The sequence below is a fragment of the Capsicum annuum genome, chromosome 2 (assembly GCF_002878395.1).
Source record: "Capsicum annuum cultivar UCD-10X-F1 chromosome 2, UCD10Xv1.1, whole genome shotgun sequence".
Classification (NCBI taxonomy): Eukaryota; Viridiplantae; Streptophyta; class Magnoliopsida; order Solanales; family Solanaceae; genus Capsicum; species Capsicum annuum.
In genome coordinates, this window is record NC_061112.1 from 125,507,013 (window position 1) to 125,527,355 (window position 20,343).

Genomic DNA, 20,343 nt, shown 5'->3' on the forward strand with positions numbered 1-20,343 from the left:
TTGATCATTTATTCACCGATAGATTTTGTTCTTTCTTAGCATATTTGATTTTTAATTAATTAAAACGTGTAATTTTAATCTCCTTGATGTAAAAAGTATATTATATGCAGATTATGTACATAATTATATTTAGATTATGAAATCATAATTATATTTAGATTATGAAATAATTTTAACATAATGCATCGACAATTAAGCTCGTTTGGATGGTGGTGCATATTATGTTGTTGTTTACATATAATATTTATTTTTATTTGTTATTTAAATTTTATCACATCGTATAATTAAATTTACAATTAAATAAATTCACAATTAAATAACAACGAAAAGTCACATTTTGTTTAACAACTAATTTAGTATCATCGTGTTGTTATCTTTCTTTCTTTTTTTCCTTATTTTATCTTTACTTAATATTTAATAATCTTATTTTATTCTTTATCTCATTTTTCTTATAATAATTTTATATTACACCTTTTTTTTTTTTTTGCGAAGACCATTCTACAATATATATAACATTATACAACAATAAAAACAATGTACTTCATCCAACATGAAATTCATCATTACCATAATTAGGATACATTATTATAAACAGAGAGGGTAAATGATTGAATAAACTAGTACGGCTATAGAAATAATGTGATTATTATTCACGTGCAAATGGATGACAAGTTCAAATTCGAAGCAATTAAAAGTTAAACATACTTTAATTGGATATGATGAAATAAATTAAAAAAATGAGATGGAATGGGTGACCGTTATAACGAGATCCCAAAAGGAGGAAAAAGTGAAGTAGTAGAACACATTTTAATATAATTATACTATTAAACATTTACTCCTATTTTATTATAATTATCATCATACAGATTCAGATTCAGAATCACAAATTAATAAACAAAGGAATACAAAAGCAAAGTCAGCGCCATTCAGATTCTGATGGTATTGGTATGATTTCAACAGCCCTTCGATACTTGTCGTCCTTCAATTTTAGGTAATAAAGAAAAAATCTTGCTGTATTTTTATATGGGCGATTTGCTTGCGCGTTTATTTTGGTGAAATTGTGTGCAATGTTATGGTTTTTTTGAGCCGGGTCTATCGGAAACAACCTCTCTACCTCTTCGGAAGTATCGGTATGGATTGCGTACATTTTACCCTCCCAGACCCCACTTGATGGGAATACTGGATTTGTTGTTGTTGTTGTTGTTATGGGTTTTTGAAGTAATGTAATTGATTTTCTTAATTGGGCATTACCTAATTTGCGGCATTGGGGTTTTATATGATCAAGTTTTAGCTATGTGGTGAGATTCATAGTTGATGTTTCTGTATTAGTGCAATTTTAATACTAATCCTTTTGTTAGGGTAATAGATTTCGATGATTTTGTGATTGTTGGGAATAAAAGGGTGAGATGCTATGTTGCTCGGACTCTTCCAAAATGTTGATGGGTGCGTGTCAGATTCGCCAAACCTAGTGTATTTTTGGAGAGCGCCATCGAAAGTGAAGAGCCGCACAACTTAGGTGATATGTGCCTGGGGTCTATTGGAAAGAACCTCTTTGCTCACTTTCACGGTAGAGGTAAGGTCTGCATATAAGTACCCGCATCAGACGTCACTCTGTGGGAGTACACTGAGAATGTTGTTGTTGGAAGAATAGAAGGGTGATTGTGTAATTTGGTATGCCATCAAATCTTTACAAGCTGAGTTCTTTTCAATTGGATTAGCTGTGTCATAGGAATATTTTTTTTTTTTTTTTGTGATTACCAATCTTCCCTTGATGGACATTCTGTGTGAGGGAGGGTTAGGCTCATTTTTCTATTTAGGAAATGCAGTATTAGAGTCGAAGCTTTTATTATATTGCTCGAGTTATCCTTGCAGATTTTATATCTATGGCTGCTTTTGCTCTAGTTAGACTTGGAATGAGATGAAAGACATGGTGTCTTAGCTCAAGACAGCTGCACTTGTAAAGTTCAGATCCTTACTGCATCAGGACGATGGAATCACTCATTAAGGCAGTTGAATTTCTCAGGCTGATTTTAGGACTGAAAAGATTGATTTGTTGAATGAAATATGGGGTTCTAATGTGTTGTTACTTTAAAAAGGTGAAACTTAATGGTCAAAAAAAATTAGAGATGTGGTCAACATGGTGATGTAAAAGTCACCATGACTCCAGCTTGCATATGGTGGTCAATATGGAAGGAAAGGAATGGAAGATGCTTTAAGAACAAATCTAATTCTATTCAGAAAGTAAAGGAGAGATATATTGTATGTTTGTATATTTGGTGTAAAGAGGAAGGTAATGAGGAGGTAGAACAACTAGAAGATATGCTAGGATCCTTGTAATTAGATTTACTACTCTCTGTGATCCCTTTTTGAAGGTCTCCAACATATCCTTAATGCTGAGGAATACAACATTACAATTTTCAGAAAAAGCATGGTGATGTAAAAGTAAATTTTGATACAGTGTTTCATACTGGGATACTGAAAGTCTGAATTATGAGTAGTCTGCTGATGGAAAGATTAAAGTGGCCGTACACAATTAATCTTTTTTCTTTCCTTTTTTTAAAAAAAAAATGAAGAAGAGAAGATTAAAGTAGCGGGACATTCTCATTTTAGGATTGATAGAAACATGTGTCACTTGAGATGGTAGCATGAGTAGAAAGAGAAAAACAGTCAACTCTTAAGGAATTTGATACTGCCCTCGATCATATAAATCAGAGTTTAGAGCGTTTGTGTCAGAATAAAGAAAATTAAACTGGTGGACCCTTTCAAATAAGTCGCTGTTCAACTTCTACTTGAGGCTGCAGTTGTTTAGCTGTTAAAAATAACAATGTCAATTGCATCACTGGTAAATTTCCTAGTTGAACTCAAGCACTTGCCCTAGAAATTCACATATGTGGGGATGAGGATAATTGGGCTTAAACCAAAGTCGAGCTCAACAACCATTTTCATTTCTTGGTTTTTATCAAATTATTTGCTGTAGAAATGAGTTCAAATACTTCCTAAATCCATCAGCAGTCCTGAGCGATGGTTACTGGCCAGAGATTTTTGTTAACCCGTGAAAGTATCTTTTGCTCAAAATATTCATATTTCTTCATAATAATTTTAAAGAAGTTAAACTAGCCCCTTTGTCATGGACACACATCCTCACAATCCACTTTTGTTTCCATGTGCCAGTATCAGGACCTTCCCATAGGAATGATTGCATCGACATCTTAAATAATCAGATTTCAGTTGCTGGAAATCTATCAGCACATTTCAATGACCTTTTAGTCTACTATCTGGTTTCGGATGTTGATCTCATTGAAAAGAGGCTTGCAAGCTGCAAGAGCTATGCACGATTAGCCAGGAACAGAGGTTACCCGAAAATGAAAACACAAAATTCTGTAATAAGAACTCTAATATATTCTCTCCCCTTATGTATTTTTTTGCCCAAATTTCAGTGGAATATCTTCTTAGCGAGGGAGGCCTGATCCTCACATAACAATTGAGGAAGGGAATAAGAACGTAATTTACCTTTTTACTGGAAAAAAAGATAGAAATGTTTGTTGTAAATTTAGACTTGTAATATTTTGACCATAGAGAAAATTGTTGTCAATTTAAGCACAATGCTTCATTCTTACCTAGTTAGGTGCTGTCTTGTTTGAAATGTCTCCTTTTCTTAAAGCTAGAACAGTACAATTGACCCAGATTCAATTGTATGCTCGTTCCATTGTTTTTGCCCAATATGGCGCAGTTTCTTACTATTTTGATTTCTACTGGTGTCTCAAGTAGTCTGGAAAGTCATAGTTAACTTGAAAGAGGAACCAAAAAACCTAGCCAACACGATCAGTCTGCTAGTGCATTTAATTTGACTCTCTGGGTCAAGTTCTTCTTCTTCTTTTTCTTCTATCATATCCTTTTGAGTGGTGGCTGGGGTGATAGATGGTGGACTAGGGCCATGTCATAGGTTGGGGTCGGGTCTAGGTCCGAGTTTGGGGTTGGGGGCGAGGGATAGTAGGACGAGGTGGGATAAGGGTGCTCCTAGGTTGAGGGTTGGGTCCTGGAACATAGGGATGCTGCAAGGTAAGTCTATAGAGCTGATGAAGATTCTTAGAAAGAGGAGGGTTTGTATAGCGTGTGTCCAGGAAATTAAATGGGTAGACACTAAGGCGAGAGATGCGGATGGATATAAGTTGTGGTACTCGGGTAGCTTGAGACATAGAAATGTGCTAGGTATCTTAGTAAACGAAGAACTTCGGGAGCAGGTGGTAGAGGTTAAGAGAGTCAGTGATGGGTTGATGTCTATTAAGTTGGTCATGGGAGGGTCTACGGTGAATGTCATTAGTGCATATGCTCCGCAAGTAGGTTTGGATGAGGAGGAGAAGAAGGGATTTTGGGAGGTGTTTGATGAGGTGGTGAGGGGCATTCCGAGCACTGAGAAACTTTTCGTGGGAGGAGACTTTAATGGGCACATGGGGTCTTTGTCGAGAAGTTATGATGATGTGCATGGCGGGTTTGGTTTTGGGGAGAGGAATGAAAGAGAAGCTTCTCTTTTGGATTTTTCTAGGGCGTTTGGGTTGTGGATAGTGAATTCGAGCTTTCCAAAGAAGGAAGATCACCTTATTACTTTTCGTTATATCGTGGCCAAGACTCAGACTTTTTGCTCCTTAGGAAGGATGACAGAGCGCTATGTAAAGACTGTAAAGTCATACCTAGTGAGAATCTTTCGACTCAGCATAGGCTGTTGGTGATGGACTTGGTTATTAATAAGGGCAGAAAGAAGAGGAGGGTGGAGGCTCGGCCCAGGATTAAGTGGGGTAGTTTGACTTTGGCTATTGCTTTGGAGATGGGGGAGAAGTTGAGGAGCAGGGGGGCTTGGGAGAGTAGAGGGGATGTGGATAGAATGTGGGAGACGACTGCTAGTTGTATTAGGGAGACCGCTAGATAGGTGTTGGGTGTCTCGAGAGGTCGTTCTGACAAGCTTCGAGGGGACTGGTGGTGGAACGAAGAGGTTAAGAGGAAGGTGGAGTCTAAGAAGGTGGCTTTTTCTAAGTTGCTTGAGAGCAAGGATGATGAGGAGCGACGGACGAATGAGGAGGAGTATAAGGTTGCTAAGAGAGAGGCTAAGTTAGCAGTTACGGCAGCTAGGTCAACAACTTTTGAGAGCTTGTATGCGGCTTTAGAGGAGAAAAACGGGGATAAAAAGTTGTATAGGCTTGCCAAGGTCAAGGCTCATGACCTTGACCAAGTGAAGTGCATTAAGGGAGAGGATGGTACTGTGTTGGTTGAGGATGCCCTCATTAAGAAGGGGTGGCAGTCCTATTTTCATAAACTTTTGAATGACGAGGGGGACAAAGGTTTCGTGTTGGGGGATTTGGAGAAATCCAAGGAGTGTAGCGACTATGGTTATTGTAGGCGTATCAAGGTTGAAGAGGTCAAGGGGGCTATTCGCAGGGTAAGTCGGGGTAGAGCGATGAGGCCAGACGAGATTCCAGTGGATTTTTGGAAGAGCACTGGTGGGGCAGGTTTGGAGTGATTGACAAGGTTATTTAACATCATTTTTAGGGCGGCTAAGATACTTGAAGCGTGGAGGTGGAGTACGATGATTCTTTTGTATAAGAACAAGAAAGACATCCAGAATTGCAACAACTATAGAGGTATTAAATTGTTGAGTCATACTATGAAGGTTTGGGAAAGAATGGTAGAGTTGAGGCTGAGAAGGAGCGTGACTATCTCTGAGAATCAGTTCAGTTTCTTGTTAGGTCGCTCGACTACTGAGGCCATTCACCTCGTGAGGAGACTAGTGGAGCTGTTTTGGGAAAGGAAGGATTTGCACATGGTGTTTATTGATCTTGAGAAGACATATGGCAGAGTTCCCAAAGAGATTCTGTGGAGGTGCTTGGTGGCTAGAGGGGTGCGCGTGGCGTATATTAGGTCGATTCAGGACATGATGATGGCGCGAAAACTCGGGTGTGGATGGTAGGTGGAGATTCAGAGCACTTTTCGATTTTGATACGGTTGCATCAGGGATCGACTCTTAGCCCTTTTTTATTTGCTTTGGTGATGGATGTTTTGACGCGACATATTCAAGGGGAAGTGTCTTGGTGTATGTTATTTGCGGATGATGTGGTACTGATTGACGAGACTCGGGAAGGAGTTAATGATAAGTTGGAGATTTGGAGACAGACCCTTGAGTCTAAAGGATTTCGATTAAGTAGTACCAAGACAGAGTATTTGGAGTATAAGTTAGTGAGGTGTCACAGGAGGCTGACGTGGTTGTGAAGCTAGACTCCTAGGCCATTCAAAAGAGGGAGAGTTTCAAGTATTTAGGGTCTATGATTTAGGCAATGGGGAGATTAACGAGGATGTCAAGCATCGTATTGGGGCGGGGTGGTTGAAATGAAGGCTCGCTTCGGGAGTTTTATGTGATAAGAAGGTGCCCCCGAAGCTTAAAGAAAAGTTCTATAGTGTGGTAGTCCGACCGGCTATGTTGTATGGAGCGGAGTATTGGCCAGTTAAGAGCTCTCACATCCAAAAATTGAAGGTGACGGAGATGAGGATGTTGCGATAGATGTGTGGCCATACCAGGAAAGATAGGATAAGGAAGAGAGTATTCGGGAGAAGGTGGGAGTGGTCTCGGCGGAGGACAAGATGCGAGAAGTAAGGTTAGTTGGTTCGAGCACGTGATGAGGAGGGGCTCTGATGCTCCAGTGAGGAGGTGTGAGACACTGGCTATGGATGGTTTTAGGCGGGGTAGAGGTAGGCCAAAGAAATATTAGAAGGAGGTGATTAGGTATGATATATAGCAGTTACAGCTTACGGAAGACATGACCCTTGATAGGTAGGTGTGGAGAACTCAGATTATGATAGAGAGTTAGGGGGTGAGAGTGCGTCGGTAACAATAGAGGAGCGTTGTTTTTTTGTGTCTGAAGTTTCTTGTTTGTGGTGTTGAGTGTTGTCTATGGTTTCGGATAGATAGTTTTTAGTTTTATCTTGTGGCTTATAGCTAGTGGCGTTATTTTATTTGGCAGATTGTACTAGTTTATATGCATTTCTGTTTTGTATTTGTTATACTACTATCGGTCCTAACCCGGGGGTCTATCGGAAACAGCCTCTCTACTTCATATGAGGTAGTGGTATGGTCTGCGTACACTCTACCTTCCCCAGACCCTACTATGTGGGAATACACTGGGTATGTTGTTGTTGTTGTTGTAGGTTTGCTCGCATACCAAGTTATTTGTGAATGATGCACTTATTTGTCAGCCGAATAGGTATGCATGTTATTGGATATAAAAACTTGACACTGAACTTCATCAAAAATTAAAAATCAGACTCAGCATCCAGTTCCATCCCTTGATATTGATAAAAAATGGTCCTTGGGCTTATCTCAACCAAAAGATAGTTCATGAGGATAGGATTGCCCAAGATCTTATGAGGAGACTCATCTTTTATTCCTTAATGACGTGGGAACTAACACCCCCCCGCATGCCTAGGACGGGATATTTGAAGCATGGACAATATAATATGGAGAAACATTGGATAAACCAAGAATATTGGATAAACCTGGGCTCGGATACCATGATAAGAATGGACCTTTGGCTTAACTCAATCACAAAGGCTAGCTCATGAGGTGAAGATGGACCCATTTTAATTGATAAGAAATGTACCTCGAGTCTATCTCGCCCCTTAAAGTTAGCTAATGAGCCAAGGTTGCCAAGACCACAACGTTCCTACTGATATGGGACTAAACACTCCTGGACGCCCAGTATTGGACAGGGGAGCATGAACAATATAATACAGGGACCCAACATCGAATAGATCAGTTAAGGTTCTTGACTGTGGTACCATGATAAGAGAATCTTGGGCGTAACTCATCCCCAAAAGCTAGCTCATGAGTAGAGGATTGCCCAAGACCGTTAAGAGACCCATTTTTAAATGGGAAAATTACAACTCAATGTCTTTGGGTGATCTAGTTTACAAGTACACAATGTATAGGTTGTGTATACCTATACTATACATATAAGATACATACCTATACCTATACATATAATATACGTACTTGTACACAACCAGTGTCTATGTTGTGTATACTTCGGTCATTTTTGTACATGTTTTGTAAACTAATGGCCGAACTGTACATGTTGGTACGTATCCCTTGAAAATCCCCAATTGATGCGGGATCTTACAGATTCAGCCTCTTCTCAGTGACGTGTAAGCTCTATTAAATGTAAGTGCAATGCACACCAAATCAAGTTCTAGTAATTTGCTTCAGCATCTTTTTAGAAAACAAGGCGTGCACTTCATTAACTGTGAAATTGACTACATTTTGTTGTTGTGTTTTTACCAGGACATCTCATAGAGCTCGCCTGAAATTTTGTTGGAGCTATTGGCTTCGTATACAATTATCATTTACGGGTCAAAATCTGCTGAACATGCTATAGAATTTTGAATCTTTGAGGAGATGGAGAAGACAGGAAATGATGTGGGACCAGCAGAGGCTCTGCCTCCTGATTCTCCTTGGTGGCCAGCAGATATTTCTGACAAACTACAGTTGATCAATTTGGTTTCTTCAGAAGATAAAGCAAACTCTACACTGAGCAGCAAGCAGGAGCCAGACGGTCTAGCATCAAAGAGGGCATCTCAGATTCTGTGGGACACGGGGGAACTTGCAGAACCTATTCCTGATGGTTTCTACTTTGTTGTTCCAGTGAGTATAACATAGTTTTGTGCGGTCTTGGATTATTTTTCACTTGGATGATTTCTCTCCAGAGCCCGTTATAGTAATATGGCAAGACAAGAAATTGAATCATGTGTTTTTAGTGTAGTGCATGCTGCTTTTTTTTTTGTGTGTCAATTATGTTGCTAACACAACATTCTTAATATGTACCTTTTGTTTGCTTTGCTTCTTTTCCGGATGGAATCTTGTCAAATCAATATTGTTCTAATTCTTTGAATTTGTGCAGGAAAGAAGATTCAAGGAGCTATTCGACACAATTCCATCTTTGGATGAACTTTATGCTTTGGAGACGGAGGGTCTTCGACCTAATGTTATTCTTGTAAATATGCATAAGGATAAAAAGCTTTCCATGTTAAAACAGCTAACCCTCACTCTAGTGAAAGGATTGAGTTCAACTCCAGCTGTAGTGGTGAAGAAGATTGCAGGGTTGGTGCGTCATTTATTATTCTGTTGTCTATACTGGGATTTAGTTCTGACTGGTTGTTAGCTTGGTTCTTTTTTTCCATCTGCTTTTGAGTTTGGTGGTGGTGAATTCGAGCTTCCCGAAGAAGGAGGATCACCTAATTACCTTCCGAAGCGCGATAGCCAAGACTCAGATCGACTTTCTGTTGCTTAGGAAGGAGGATAGGGCTCTTTGTAAGGACTGTAAAGTCATTCCGAGTGAGCATGACCCAACACAGACTTCTGATGATGGACTTGACTATCAAGAAGGGCAAGAAGAGAAGGGCCGAAGAGGGTCGGCCTAGAATTAGGTGGGGTGGCTTGACATCGGGTAGTGCGTTAGAGATTGAGGAGAAGGTGGCAGGTTTGGGGGTGTGGAGGTGCAGGGGGGACGTGGAGACTGTGGGATAGGGCTGCCAGTTGCATCACGGAAGCTGCTAGAGAAGTTTTAGGTGTTTCAAGGGGTCGGGCAGGTCGACATAAGGGCTGGTGGTGGAATGAAGAAGTTAAGAAGAAGGTGAAGACTAAGAAAGGGGCTTATGTTAAGTTGATTGAGAGTAATGATGCAGAGGAGAAACGGGTGAATAGGGAGGCCTACAAAGTTGCTAGAAAGGAAGCTAAGCTTGCAGTCACGGCAGCTAAGACTGTAGCGTTTGAGAGCTTGTATGCGGGGTTAGATGCGAAAGGCGGGGAAAAGAGGTTATATCGGCTTGCGAAGGCTAGGGAGAGGAAGGTCGGGACTTAGACCAAGTGAAGTGCATTAAAGGGGAGGATGGTACTGTTTTGGTGGAAGATGTCCACATTAAGAAGAGATGGCAGGAGTATTTCCATAGGCTTTTGAACGAGGAGGGGGATAGAGGCATCGAGTTAGGAGAGCTGGAACACTCGGAGGTGAGACGTGATTTCAGTTATTGTAGGCGTTTTAGGGTGGAGAAAGTCAGAGAAGCTATTCGTAGAATGCGAAAGGGAAGGACAACGAGGCCCGATGAGATTCCGGTGGATTTTTGGAAGTTTATAGGTAAGGTTGGTTTAAGGTGGTTGACTGATTTGTTTAACGGCATTTTCAAGACGGCAAGGATGTCGGAGGCTTGGAGGTGGAGTACGATGATTCCATTATATAAAAATAAGGGAGACATCCAGAGTTGCACTAATTATAGAGGTATCAAGCTGTTGAGTCATACTATGAAGATTTGGGAGAGGTTAGTTGAGCTGAGATTGAGGAGGATCGTGTCTATTTCGGAGAATCAGTTTGGTTTTATGCCTGGTCGCTCGACGACAGAGGCAATCCACCTGGTGAGGAGATTGGTGGAGCAGTATAAGGAAAGGAAGAAGGATTTGCATATGGTGTTCATCGACTTGGAGAAGGCTTATGACAAAGTTTTGAGGAGGTTCTGTGGAGATGTTTAGAGGCCAACGGGGTCTCGGTGGCGTACATCAGAGCTATTAAGGACATGTACGATGGAGGAAAGACTCGGGTGAGAACGGCGGGAGGAGACTCAGAGCATTTTTCGGTCGAGGCAGGGTTGCACTAGGGTTCGACTCTTAGTCCGTTCCTGTTTGCATTGGTGATAGACGTGTTGATACGGAGTATTCAAGGGGAGGTGCCATGGTGTATGTTGTTCACTGACGATGTAGTGCTGATTGATGAGACGCGGGCGGGTGTGAATGAAGAATTGGAGGTTTGAAGGCAAACCCTTGAATCTAAGTGGTTCAGGTTGAGTAGGTCCAAGACGGAATATATGGAATGTAAGTTTAGTGAGGTGAGGCAGGAGGATGATGTCGTGGTAAGGTTGGATTCCCGGGAGGTCCGAAAGAGGGATGGTTTTAGGTATCTTGGGTCTATGATTCAGGGGAATGGCGAGATTGATGAGGATGTCTCTAACCGTATTGGAGCTGGTTGGATGAAATGGAGGCTCGCCTCGAGAGTGTTGTGTGACAAGAAGGTGTCACTAAAGCTTAAAGGTAAATTCTACAGAGCGGCAGTCCGTCCTTCTATGCTATATGGAGTAGAGTGTTGGCCAGTCAAGAACTCCCATATTCAAAAAATGAAGGTAGCGGAAATAGGAATGTTGCGTTGGATGTGTGGACTTACCAGAGGGGATAGAGTCAGGAATGTGACCGTTCGGGAGAAGGTCGGAGTGGCTTTATTGGAGGATAAGATGCGCGAAGGAAGGTTGAGATGGTTTGGGCATGTGATGAGGAGGGGAACGGATGCCCCAGTTCGTAGGTGCGAGAGGTTAGCGTTAGATGGCTTCAGAAGAAGGAGAGGTAGGCCGAAGAAGTACTGGAGGGAAGTGATTAGACATGATATAGAGCAGCTTCTACTTACTGAGGACATGACCCTAGATAGGAAGGTGTGGAGGTCGCGGATAAAGGTAGAAGGCTAGGTTGTGTGCGTGGATTTAGTAAGTATTTAGAAGAGCTCAGGTTGAGTCGGGCTAGTAAACCTAGGATTGGGTCCCAAGATAGGAGCCCGGTCAGGCGGGCGTGGGTCTCTTTCTCCTATTGCGCTTATTTATTTTATTTTTATTGCTTTGACTTCTATTTTTATGTGTCTTATTCCTTGTCATGTTATGCCATCCATCTTGCTTCTTATTTAATTACGCTTTGGTCTACTATTCTTTATCTTGAGCCGGGGGTCTTTCGAAAACAACCTCTCTCTACTTCTCTGGAGGTAGCGGTATGGACTGCGTACACTCTACCCTGGTGGGAATACACTGGGTTTGTTGTTGTTGTTGTTGTTGTTTTGCGTTTGGTTTACATGTGGTGCATTATGTTAATGCTAGAGTCAACACATATTTAATATATCCGTCATTGTACCTAATGCTTTTTGGCCTGGATTGCTAGTTATTTACCATCTAACAAAAACTTAATACCTGATTAGGAGAAGGCAATGGTAGCTTTCCTTTTACATTTTCCGGTATGTTGGAAACCATAATGCATAAATAAGATTAAGCTGTAATCAGAATATTACTAAATAAGATTTAAGCTGTAATTCGAAGGGGGGCCTTGGAATAACTAGTAAAGTTGTTGCCATGTGACCAGGAGGTCATGGGTTCAAGCCTTGGAAACAGCCTCTGGCAGAAATGCAAGGTAAGGCTGCGTACAATACACCCTTGTGGTGGGGCCATTCCTCGGACCCTGCGCATAGCGGGAGCTTTAGTGCACCGGACTGCCCTTTTGAAGATTAATCTGTAATTTGAATATATGTATAATATTTATTATATTTTGAAGAGTTGAAAAGGAAACGGAAACTATATAACCAGTAAGGAAACTGAAACTGCATAACCATTCTCTCGAGTACAAATTAAGGTTTCTCAAGTGTAAGAGGTCAACAAACTTAAAAGTTCTCAACAAAGTTTTTCTAAGGAAGTATGAAATTTCCATGTTCTTAATTTCTTTTTTCAAAAGCTCTCCTAATTTCTTGAACATATTATTCCTCTGGAAATAATAATTTCCACATGGAAGGTTTCTCAATTTTAATTTCCATATAATTTTGTGGAACTATGTGATACCGGTTTTATGTCATTTTTAGACCAAAAAAAAAAAAAAAAAGAAAAAGAAAAAGAAAAAGCCGAGCCTAAGATTTGCTATCTTGATGATTTTTCGCCGACTAATCATTTTTGGTTCAGTTTTTGTGCATTTCACTTTTCTAAAGGCATCATGTGAGTTTGGTAGTCCTTTAATGCATGTAGTCATCTAGGACTATCATGTACCAGTCTTGATATGACCCATAATTCTGCATGACATATGTTTATTGTGAAACTGTGATCAAGTTTTCAAAATAAAAAGATGCCTTAGCCGCAGGAGTTAATCACCGAAAAATCTGTTTTCCCGTGTTTGTGTGGTTTTTAATCTGACAGTATATCACTATGGTTAGGTTTGCGATTTCTATAAACATCCCAAGTACAAGTCCACTCATGTGAGTGGTACACTTGAGGAGGTCTCACATGCTTTGGGTAGTCAAGGAATCCACATGCTGTGCCAAATAAAGGATGGTTCCTGCCATTCTCGAGCAATCTTATTCAAAGTTCTTGCTGATACTGTGGGCCTTGAGTGCAAGCTGATTGTGGTGAGCTTTTTATTTCTCTTCAACAGGATTTGATGTTAGTCTGCTTTACTTATTGGCAAAAAGACTCTTTTCAATGTGGATAATGCATAAGTCAATGCACAATCATTCCAGCTCTTCTTCACTCTGCCCTCCCCTCCTTTTCTTTTCCTCCCAATTCCCTCCATTTTATCTTCTAACTTATATTAGGGTTTCCCAAGAGGAGGAGCACTGGAGTGCACAGATTTGTATAAGAACATCTGTGTCACAGTCATTCTGGATTCCATAGAACTACTGGTTGACCTTATGCATTATCCTGGCAAGCTGTTTCCTTGTTCAATGAAGCAGCGACATCGCTCACATTTTTTTGGTGAGAGTGACTCTGTAGACACGGATTCATGTAACTCACCAATGGATCCCATTAGTCCTACCTGTTTCAGTTCCGACTACAGCGCCACTGGAAGGTAAGGATATCAAGCTTGGGAAGATAGTTGGTATGATATTTGCTTAGAATTCAAACTTTTTATTCCTTCCTTTCAAATTTGTTCTGATTGTATGTATGTGTTTGTGTGTGTGTGTCGCAGTAACCATTTTAAATAAAGTGACATTTATATTATCTAATGTTAATAGGAAAAAGTATGGCAAAGTTAATGTTTTATGCTGGTGAAAATCAAATTAATGTAATGAGGGCACCATCTAAAGTTTTAGTTATCGTTCAGTCTAGAAAGATAGTTCTAGGCCTATCACAGTTGTACTTGTCCTTGTCCACTTCCATTAAAAGTAAAATTTTGTTACTACTTTTCTCTATTATATTCTCCGTGAACTGTTACGAATTCATAAATATGGTGAGGATATCTATATTGCAAACATGGAAAGGCTCCCGAAATAATTATGTAATTAGGAGAGTTATAGGATTGTAAACTAAATTATATGCATGAAGATAACTGACTTCTCAATTTGTCAGTGCTGGCTTGTCTCCAAATCTCAGATAGTCAAGGAGCCTGTCACTGGAGAGATTACTGGCAGAGTTTCATGTTCATCCTAGGAAAAGTGGGTGCGTTTACTTCATAAACGCCACCTTGGTCTTTTCGTTATCGGTGCACACATGGGAGCATGACAACTTTCTAGAAGAATGACCATAATTCTGGCAGAATAGGCACAATTCTGCCAGAGCGTATCTTTGGAAAGATGGGCAGATACGTCGAGCCAGTCACCAAAAAGAGGCTCTCTATCGCACCCAAGGGTGTGCTTAGTGGTCAACAAAGTGTGTTGAGAACCTGAGGATTCAGGTTCAAATCCCCGCAGAGGCAAAAAACACTAGATGATTTTTCCCATCTGTCCCAGCCTCGGTGGACAAAGTTACCTGGTATTTGTTGCTGGTGGGAGGTGGCTGGAATCCCGTGGATTTAGTCGAGTTATGCGAAAGCTGGCCAGGACACCACGGTTATCCCAAAAAAAAAAGAGGCTTTGTATCGCTATAACAATCATTGAAGAGGTTCACTGTTGTCGAAGTTATTATCATCTATAAGAGGCAAGAATAGGGAACAATGGGAAGACATAATTTTTTTTAGGGTAGATGGTGTTAGACAGCCTACTGGTAAGCAAAAGCTACTTAATCCCTACCAAGATTGTAGATGAACTAAAACTCTTGCATGAGAAGTAAAAGAAACTCTTGTTAAAGTTGATGGTTAACAACAGATAAGAGAGCTATTATATAGAAGTTTGAGTTACTAAAATTAGGACAACAACAACATCATACCTAGTGTAATCCCACAAGCACACCTAGTGTAAAATAAGGAGAGTTTCCTGATTCTGGTGATTTCAAATTACTATACCATAGCTGTTAAGAATTCATTTTGTAGACAATTCATTTTATGATTCTCTTGACTTTTGATAGGACAGCACTCAAGATCTTGTCGTATTGTTGATAATCCATTCAGAATCAACTAACTGTTCTATTCTGTCTTTCATGTTTTAAGTTATTGACCAATAGACTTCTAAACAATTTCAGTCTTTGGCATCTAAGCTAGGTGATTTAACACATGCATAGCATTAAGTTTCAGCCATAGACAATTTGGCACCCAGGGATCAAGTATCAGTCTAAAGTTTGTCAATTTTTACCATCAAAGTCATAGCACATTTGAATTAAGACACAGTAAGTTGGGCAGAGCCGCGGACAATAAAATAGAACTTTTTCACTTAAAAAAAAGAAGAGAATTTTGATTTCGTTTCACTTATGCGTGTGAAAAGCCAGTCTTTGTATCAGCATAAGCTGGATGAACCAACAACTTCATTTGGCCCATCTGCGACAAGCATATTGCTGCAATTGGACAATGTAATTAATGCATTTGTCTTTCAAAACTCTGTACAGATAAACATCTCCATATTCTGTCCAGTCTTCTTCATCTTCCTTAATTTTCCTATATTTTACAAGGAACAAATTATTCACTTTATCCCTTTGAGTACTGCATTGTGTTTGCTGATGTGTTATTCACTTTCTTCAGCTTATCACGCAGTCAGCCCGATGTCAAAAGTTCACTTTGGCATGGAAGGAACAAAGTTGTATCTGAACAGAGGGCCTCAAGTTCAAGGTTCAGTTTGTCTTGTAGCCTTCCAGGACTTAAGATACAAAGAATCCTAACCTTTCCAGATTAACTGAAGTTAGAGATTCAACTCCCAGTTGCTTTCTGATGTAATTGTTCTTGCATGCCAAGTAATCATTATCCTCTTCTTTAGAGGATGATTTATTTCATGTTTCCTGAGAGATACACTAAGTAATATGAGCAGAGGGTCTTACCACTTGAAACTTAATTTGGTTATGGAATTAGTTAAAGGCACTTATTTCTATGAGATGAGTCTCTGCAGCTAATCCTTTGATTAATTTGATCCAATATGCAAGTACAAATAAGCACAAAAAGAACCTATTCAGTGAAACGTTTAATTAATTTAAACTGAATGACAGTTAAAGTATTCTTATGAGAGATAGTCAGTTAAGTTGATTGATATTTATTTTATTTAGTTCTTAGTAATGCTTTTACTTATAAAGGTTAGGAACTATAAGTTTTTTGGGTTAGGAACTCCATGCAGCTTTTAAGCTCCAGATGGGATTTGGCCTTTTCCTTTTCTGTTCTCATTTCTTATGACTTGTTCCCTTTGTGCTAATTTTTCTAGTAGTATTTGTTGGTCAGTTATACCAAATAAATAAATAATAATTAGAAGAAGACATTTCTTCATTCCGGCTTGGAATTTATAATTTATAGGGCTGGACCAGGAGACGTAGGTCACTAAAAGTTGCATATTTAGTTGCAACCTACTGATACACTGCTAGATGATTACCTTCTTATATACCTAGAGATAGGTTTATGTAGTATTGGCCAATTACATAATTCTTTCTGTATTCTTTTTCTTGAGAGAACATAGAGTCATCACTGCCTTGAATTGTTTTTTTATAATATTCACTATCACAAAAATAAAATATTTATATGTGGAGTCACTCTGTCTCGGTTCACCCTATATTTTAGTCTGAAAGCTGGTTGTATTTCTCCATGTTGTATAGCAGGTTCAATAATCCGTGGGCAAAAGTGGATCAGCCAATTTATAGTAACCATGTAAATCTATCATACAAACATAGTTCTATTTCATACATCTGATTTGTCAGAATTGCTGTTTGTTATTTGCATGTTTCAACATTTTCTAAACGTACCCAGTGTAATCCCACAAGTGGGGTTTGGGGAGGTTAGAGTGTATGCAGACCTTACCACAAGTTTCAACATGTTCTCACATTTTATCATAAGGCTGTTGTGAGTTCGTAAAAGCAGAGATGTTTATTTTATATCTCAGGATGTTTAAGCCTTTCCAGATTTTGTTTTAAGGCAATCATTCTTACTTGACAGTTGACAGTTACATGAATTATGTTGGTTGTTAGAGTTTCAGGTTTTCTTGATACTTAAACGTGAAATCCTTTTTTCAGTCCAGAGCATCCTTTCTTCAGAGGACCTGGGAGATCCATTCTTGGTGGTCGTGCAAAGTCTTTCAAGGACTGCAGCTATGATGTTACTTCTTCAAGGTTCTAATTCTACCATTTCTTATATCTTTAGATTAAAGGTTATCTGAAATTGTTATAGTTACATTTTCTCTGTCATTTAATGGCTTCTAGTGGGAGTCTGCTAGTTGGTCTTAAAGATATCCAGTTCCAGATTTGCTTAATCTAAATGGTTGCAATAATCAGTTAAGTAGCTCATGAAGAAACAATTACACGAAAAATCTTTTTGTTTTCGTGAGAAATATAGAAGAATATTATTGAATTGTTATATCTACATTATTAGATTGAGACCCTATTTATAGACACTACACTTTATTCCTTTTCCAACTAGGATACTATGACTACTACACTTTATTCCTTTTCCAACTAGGATACTATGTTGCAATCCTTTTTCAACTAGAACACTACATTGCAATCCTTTTTCAAGTAGAATTCTATTTACTATTACCCGTGGTGCACTTGCGGGAAACTCCTTGCCGAGGGCCTGTGCACCCCCGGGATTAGTCGGGACTCGAAAAGTCTCGGACACCTGGTGCAAGTCAAAAAAAAAAAAAGGAATTCTATTTACTATTCGTGTTCCTCCTACCCCAATTTTGACACTCCCTCTCAAGTCGGTGCATATAAGTCATATGTACCTAGCTTGTTTACAGATGTAATAAATACGAGGACTGGTGAGGTACTTGGTGAAGATATTTGCAAGTTGATCACTTCAACAACAACAACAACAACAAACACAGTGTATTTCCACAAAGTGGGGTCTGGGGAGGGTAAAATGTACGCAGTCCATACCGCTACCTCCGAAGAAGTGGAGAGGCTGTTTTCGATAAACACCCGGCTCAAGATAAAGGATAGTAAACAAAAGCGTAATGAAACATGAAGTAGGATGTATAGCATAACATAAATAAGGAATAAGACATAATAAAATAGAAATCAGAGCAATACGAAATAAGATAAATAAGCGCAATATGAAATAAGAGATAAGAAAAGGACATCTGGAATCGGACAACCACCTAGTAGTAACATACACTCACAGACCAAAGGCACCCACCACCCCAAACCCTCCTGTCTAGGGGCTCCTACCTATGGACACAGTCCTAGGATTGCTAACTCGGATATACATGAGCTCTTCAAACTACTAGCTACAACCCACGCACTCATCCTAGTCTTCTACCCTTATCGGCAACCTCCACACCTTTCTATCTAGGGTCATGTCCTTGGTAAGCTGAAGCTGCTCCATGTCATGTCTAATCACTTTCCTCCAGTATTTCTTCGGCCTTCCTCTCCTCCTCCTGAAGCGATCCAACGCTAGCCTCTCACACCTACGAACTGGGGCAACCGTGCCCCTCCTCATCACATGCCCAAACCATCTCAGCCTTCCTTCCAGCATCTTGTCCTCTACCGAAGTCACTCCCACCTTCTCCCGGATAATCTCATTCCTAACTCAATCCCCCTAGTAAGTCCACACATCCAACGCAACATTCTCATTTCCGCCACCTTCACTTTTTGAATGTAGGAGTTCTTGACTGGCCAACGCTCTGCTCTATACAACATGGCTGGACGGATTGCTACTCTGTAGAATTTGCCTTTAAGCTTAAGGGGCACCTTCTTATCACACAACACTCCCGAAGCGAGCCTCCACTTCATCCAACCTGCTCCAATATGGTTAGAGACATCCTCATCAATCTCGCCATTCTCCTGAATCATAGAGTCAAGATACATGAAACTATCCCTCTTACAAACATCCTGGGAATCCAACCTCACCACCATATCGTCCTCCTGCCTCAAGTCACTAAACTTGCATTCCATAGACTCCGTCTTGGACCTATTCAACCTGAACCCCTTAGATTCAAGGGTTTGCCTCCAAGCCTCCAACTTATCATTCACACCCCTCGCGTCTCATCAATCAGCACGACATCATCTGCAAACAACATACACTAAGGCACCTCCCCTTGAATACTCCGCGTCAACACGTCCATCATCAATGCAAACAGGAACGGACTAAGCGTCGAACCCTGATGCAACCTTGTCTCGATCGGAAAATGCTCTGAGTCCCCCCGTTGTTCTCACCCGAATCTTCCCTCCATCGTACATGTCCTTAATAGCTCTGATGTACGCCACTGGGACCCATCTCACCTCTAAGCATCTCCAAAGAACCTCCCTAGGGACTTTGTCATACGCCTTCTCCAGGTCGATGAACACCATGTGCAAATCCCTCTTTCTTTCCCTATACTGCTCCACCAATCTCTTCACCAGGTGGATTGCCTCTGTCGTCGAGCGACCAGGCATAAAACCAAACTGGTTCTCCGAAATAGACACGATCCTCCTCAATCTCCGCTCAACCATCCTCTCCCAAATCTTCATAGTATGACTCAACAGCTTGATACCCTTATAGTTATTGCAACTCAGAATGTCACCTTTGTTTTTATATAACGGAATCATCGTACTCCACCTCCAAGCCTCAGACATTCTCGCCGTCTTGAAAATGTCGTTAAACAAATCAGTCAACCACCTTAAACCTGCCCCACCTATAAACTTCCAAAAATCCACCGGAATCTCGCCAGGCCCTATCGCCCTTCCCCTTCGCATCCTACGAATAGCCTCTTTGACCTCCTCAACCTTAAAATGTCTACAATAACTGAAATCACGGCTCTTCTCCGAGTGCTCCAGCTCCCCAAACTCAATGCCTCTATCCCTCTCCTCGTTCAAAAACCTATGAAAATACTCCTGCCATCTCTTTTTAATATGAACATTCTCCACCAAAACTCTACCATCCTCCCTCGTAATGCACTTCACTTGATCGAGGTCCCGACCCTTCTGCTCCCTAGCCTTAGCAAGCCTAAACAACCTCTTTTCCCCACCTTTCTCCTCTAACCCTGCATACAGGCTCTCAAACGTTGTTGTCTTAGCAGCCGTAACTGCTAGCTTAGCCTCCTTCCTTGCTACTTTGTAGACCTCCCTATTCACCCGCTTCTCCTCTGTATCTTTACTCTCAATCATCTTCTTAATCTCCACTTTCTTCTCAACTTCTTCATTCCACCACCAGTCTCCCTTATGCCATCCTGCTCGACCCCTCGAAACACCCAACACTTCTCTAGCAGT

The 20,343-nt window shown here is 40.4% G+C and overlaps 1 protein-coding gene across 7 annotated transcripts in view; it reads left to right on the forward strand.

Moving 5' to 3' along the window:
- The first annotated feature begins 680 nt into the window (after positions 1-680).
- The window catches only part of LOC107858119 (serine/threonine-protein kinase EDR1), a 34,774-nt gene continuing 15,111 nt past the window's right edge, over positions 681-20,343 (forward strand). Inside the window, exons 1-8 of one of the 7 annotated variants that reach the window (XM_047406867.1) lie at positions 693-991; positions 1,359-1,671; positions 8,324-8,683; positions 8,940-9,143; positions 13,035-13,226; positions 13,413-13,666; positions 15,707-15,793; positions 17,173-17,268. In XM_047406867.1, the coding sequence (XP_047262823.1) occupies positions 8,438-8,683; positions 8,940-9,143; positions 13,035-13,226; positions 13,413-13,666; positions 15,707-15,793; positions 17,173-17,268 (1,079 nt within the window). In that variant the 5' untranslated portion in view covers positions 693-991; positions 1,359-1,671; positions 8,324-8,437. Of the gene's footprint in view, positions 992-1,358; positions 1,672-7,191; positions 7,248-8,323; positions 8,684-8,939; positions 9,144-13,034; positions 13,227-13,412; positions 13,667-15,706; positions 15,794-17,172; positions 17,269-20,343 lie in introns of those variants that run through there. The other 6 variants (XM_047406865.1, XM_047406866.1, XM_047406872.1 and 3 more) reach the window with 6 other exon arrangements.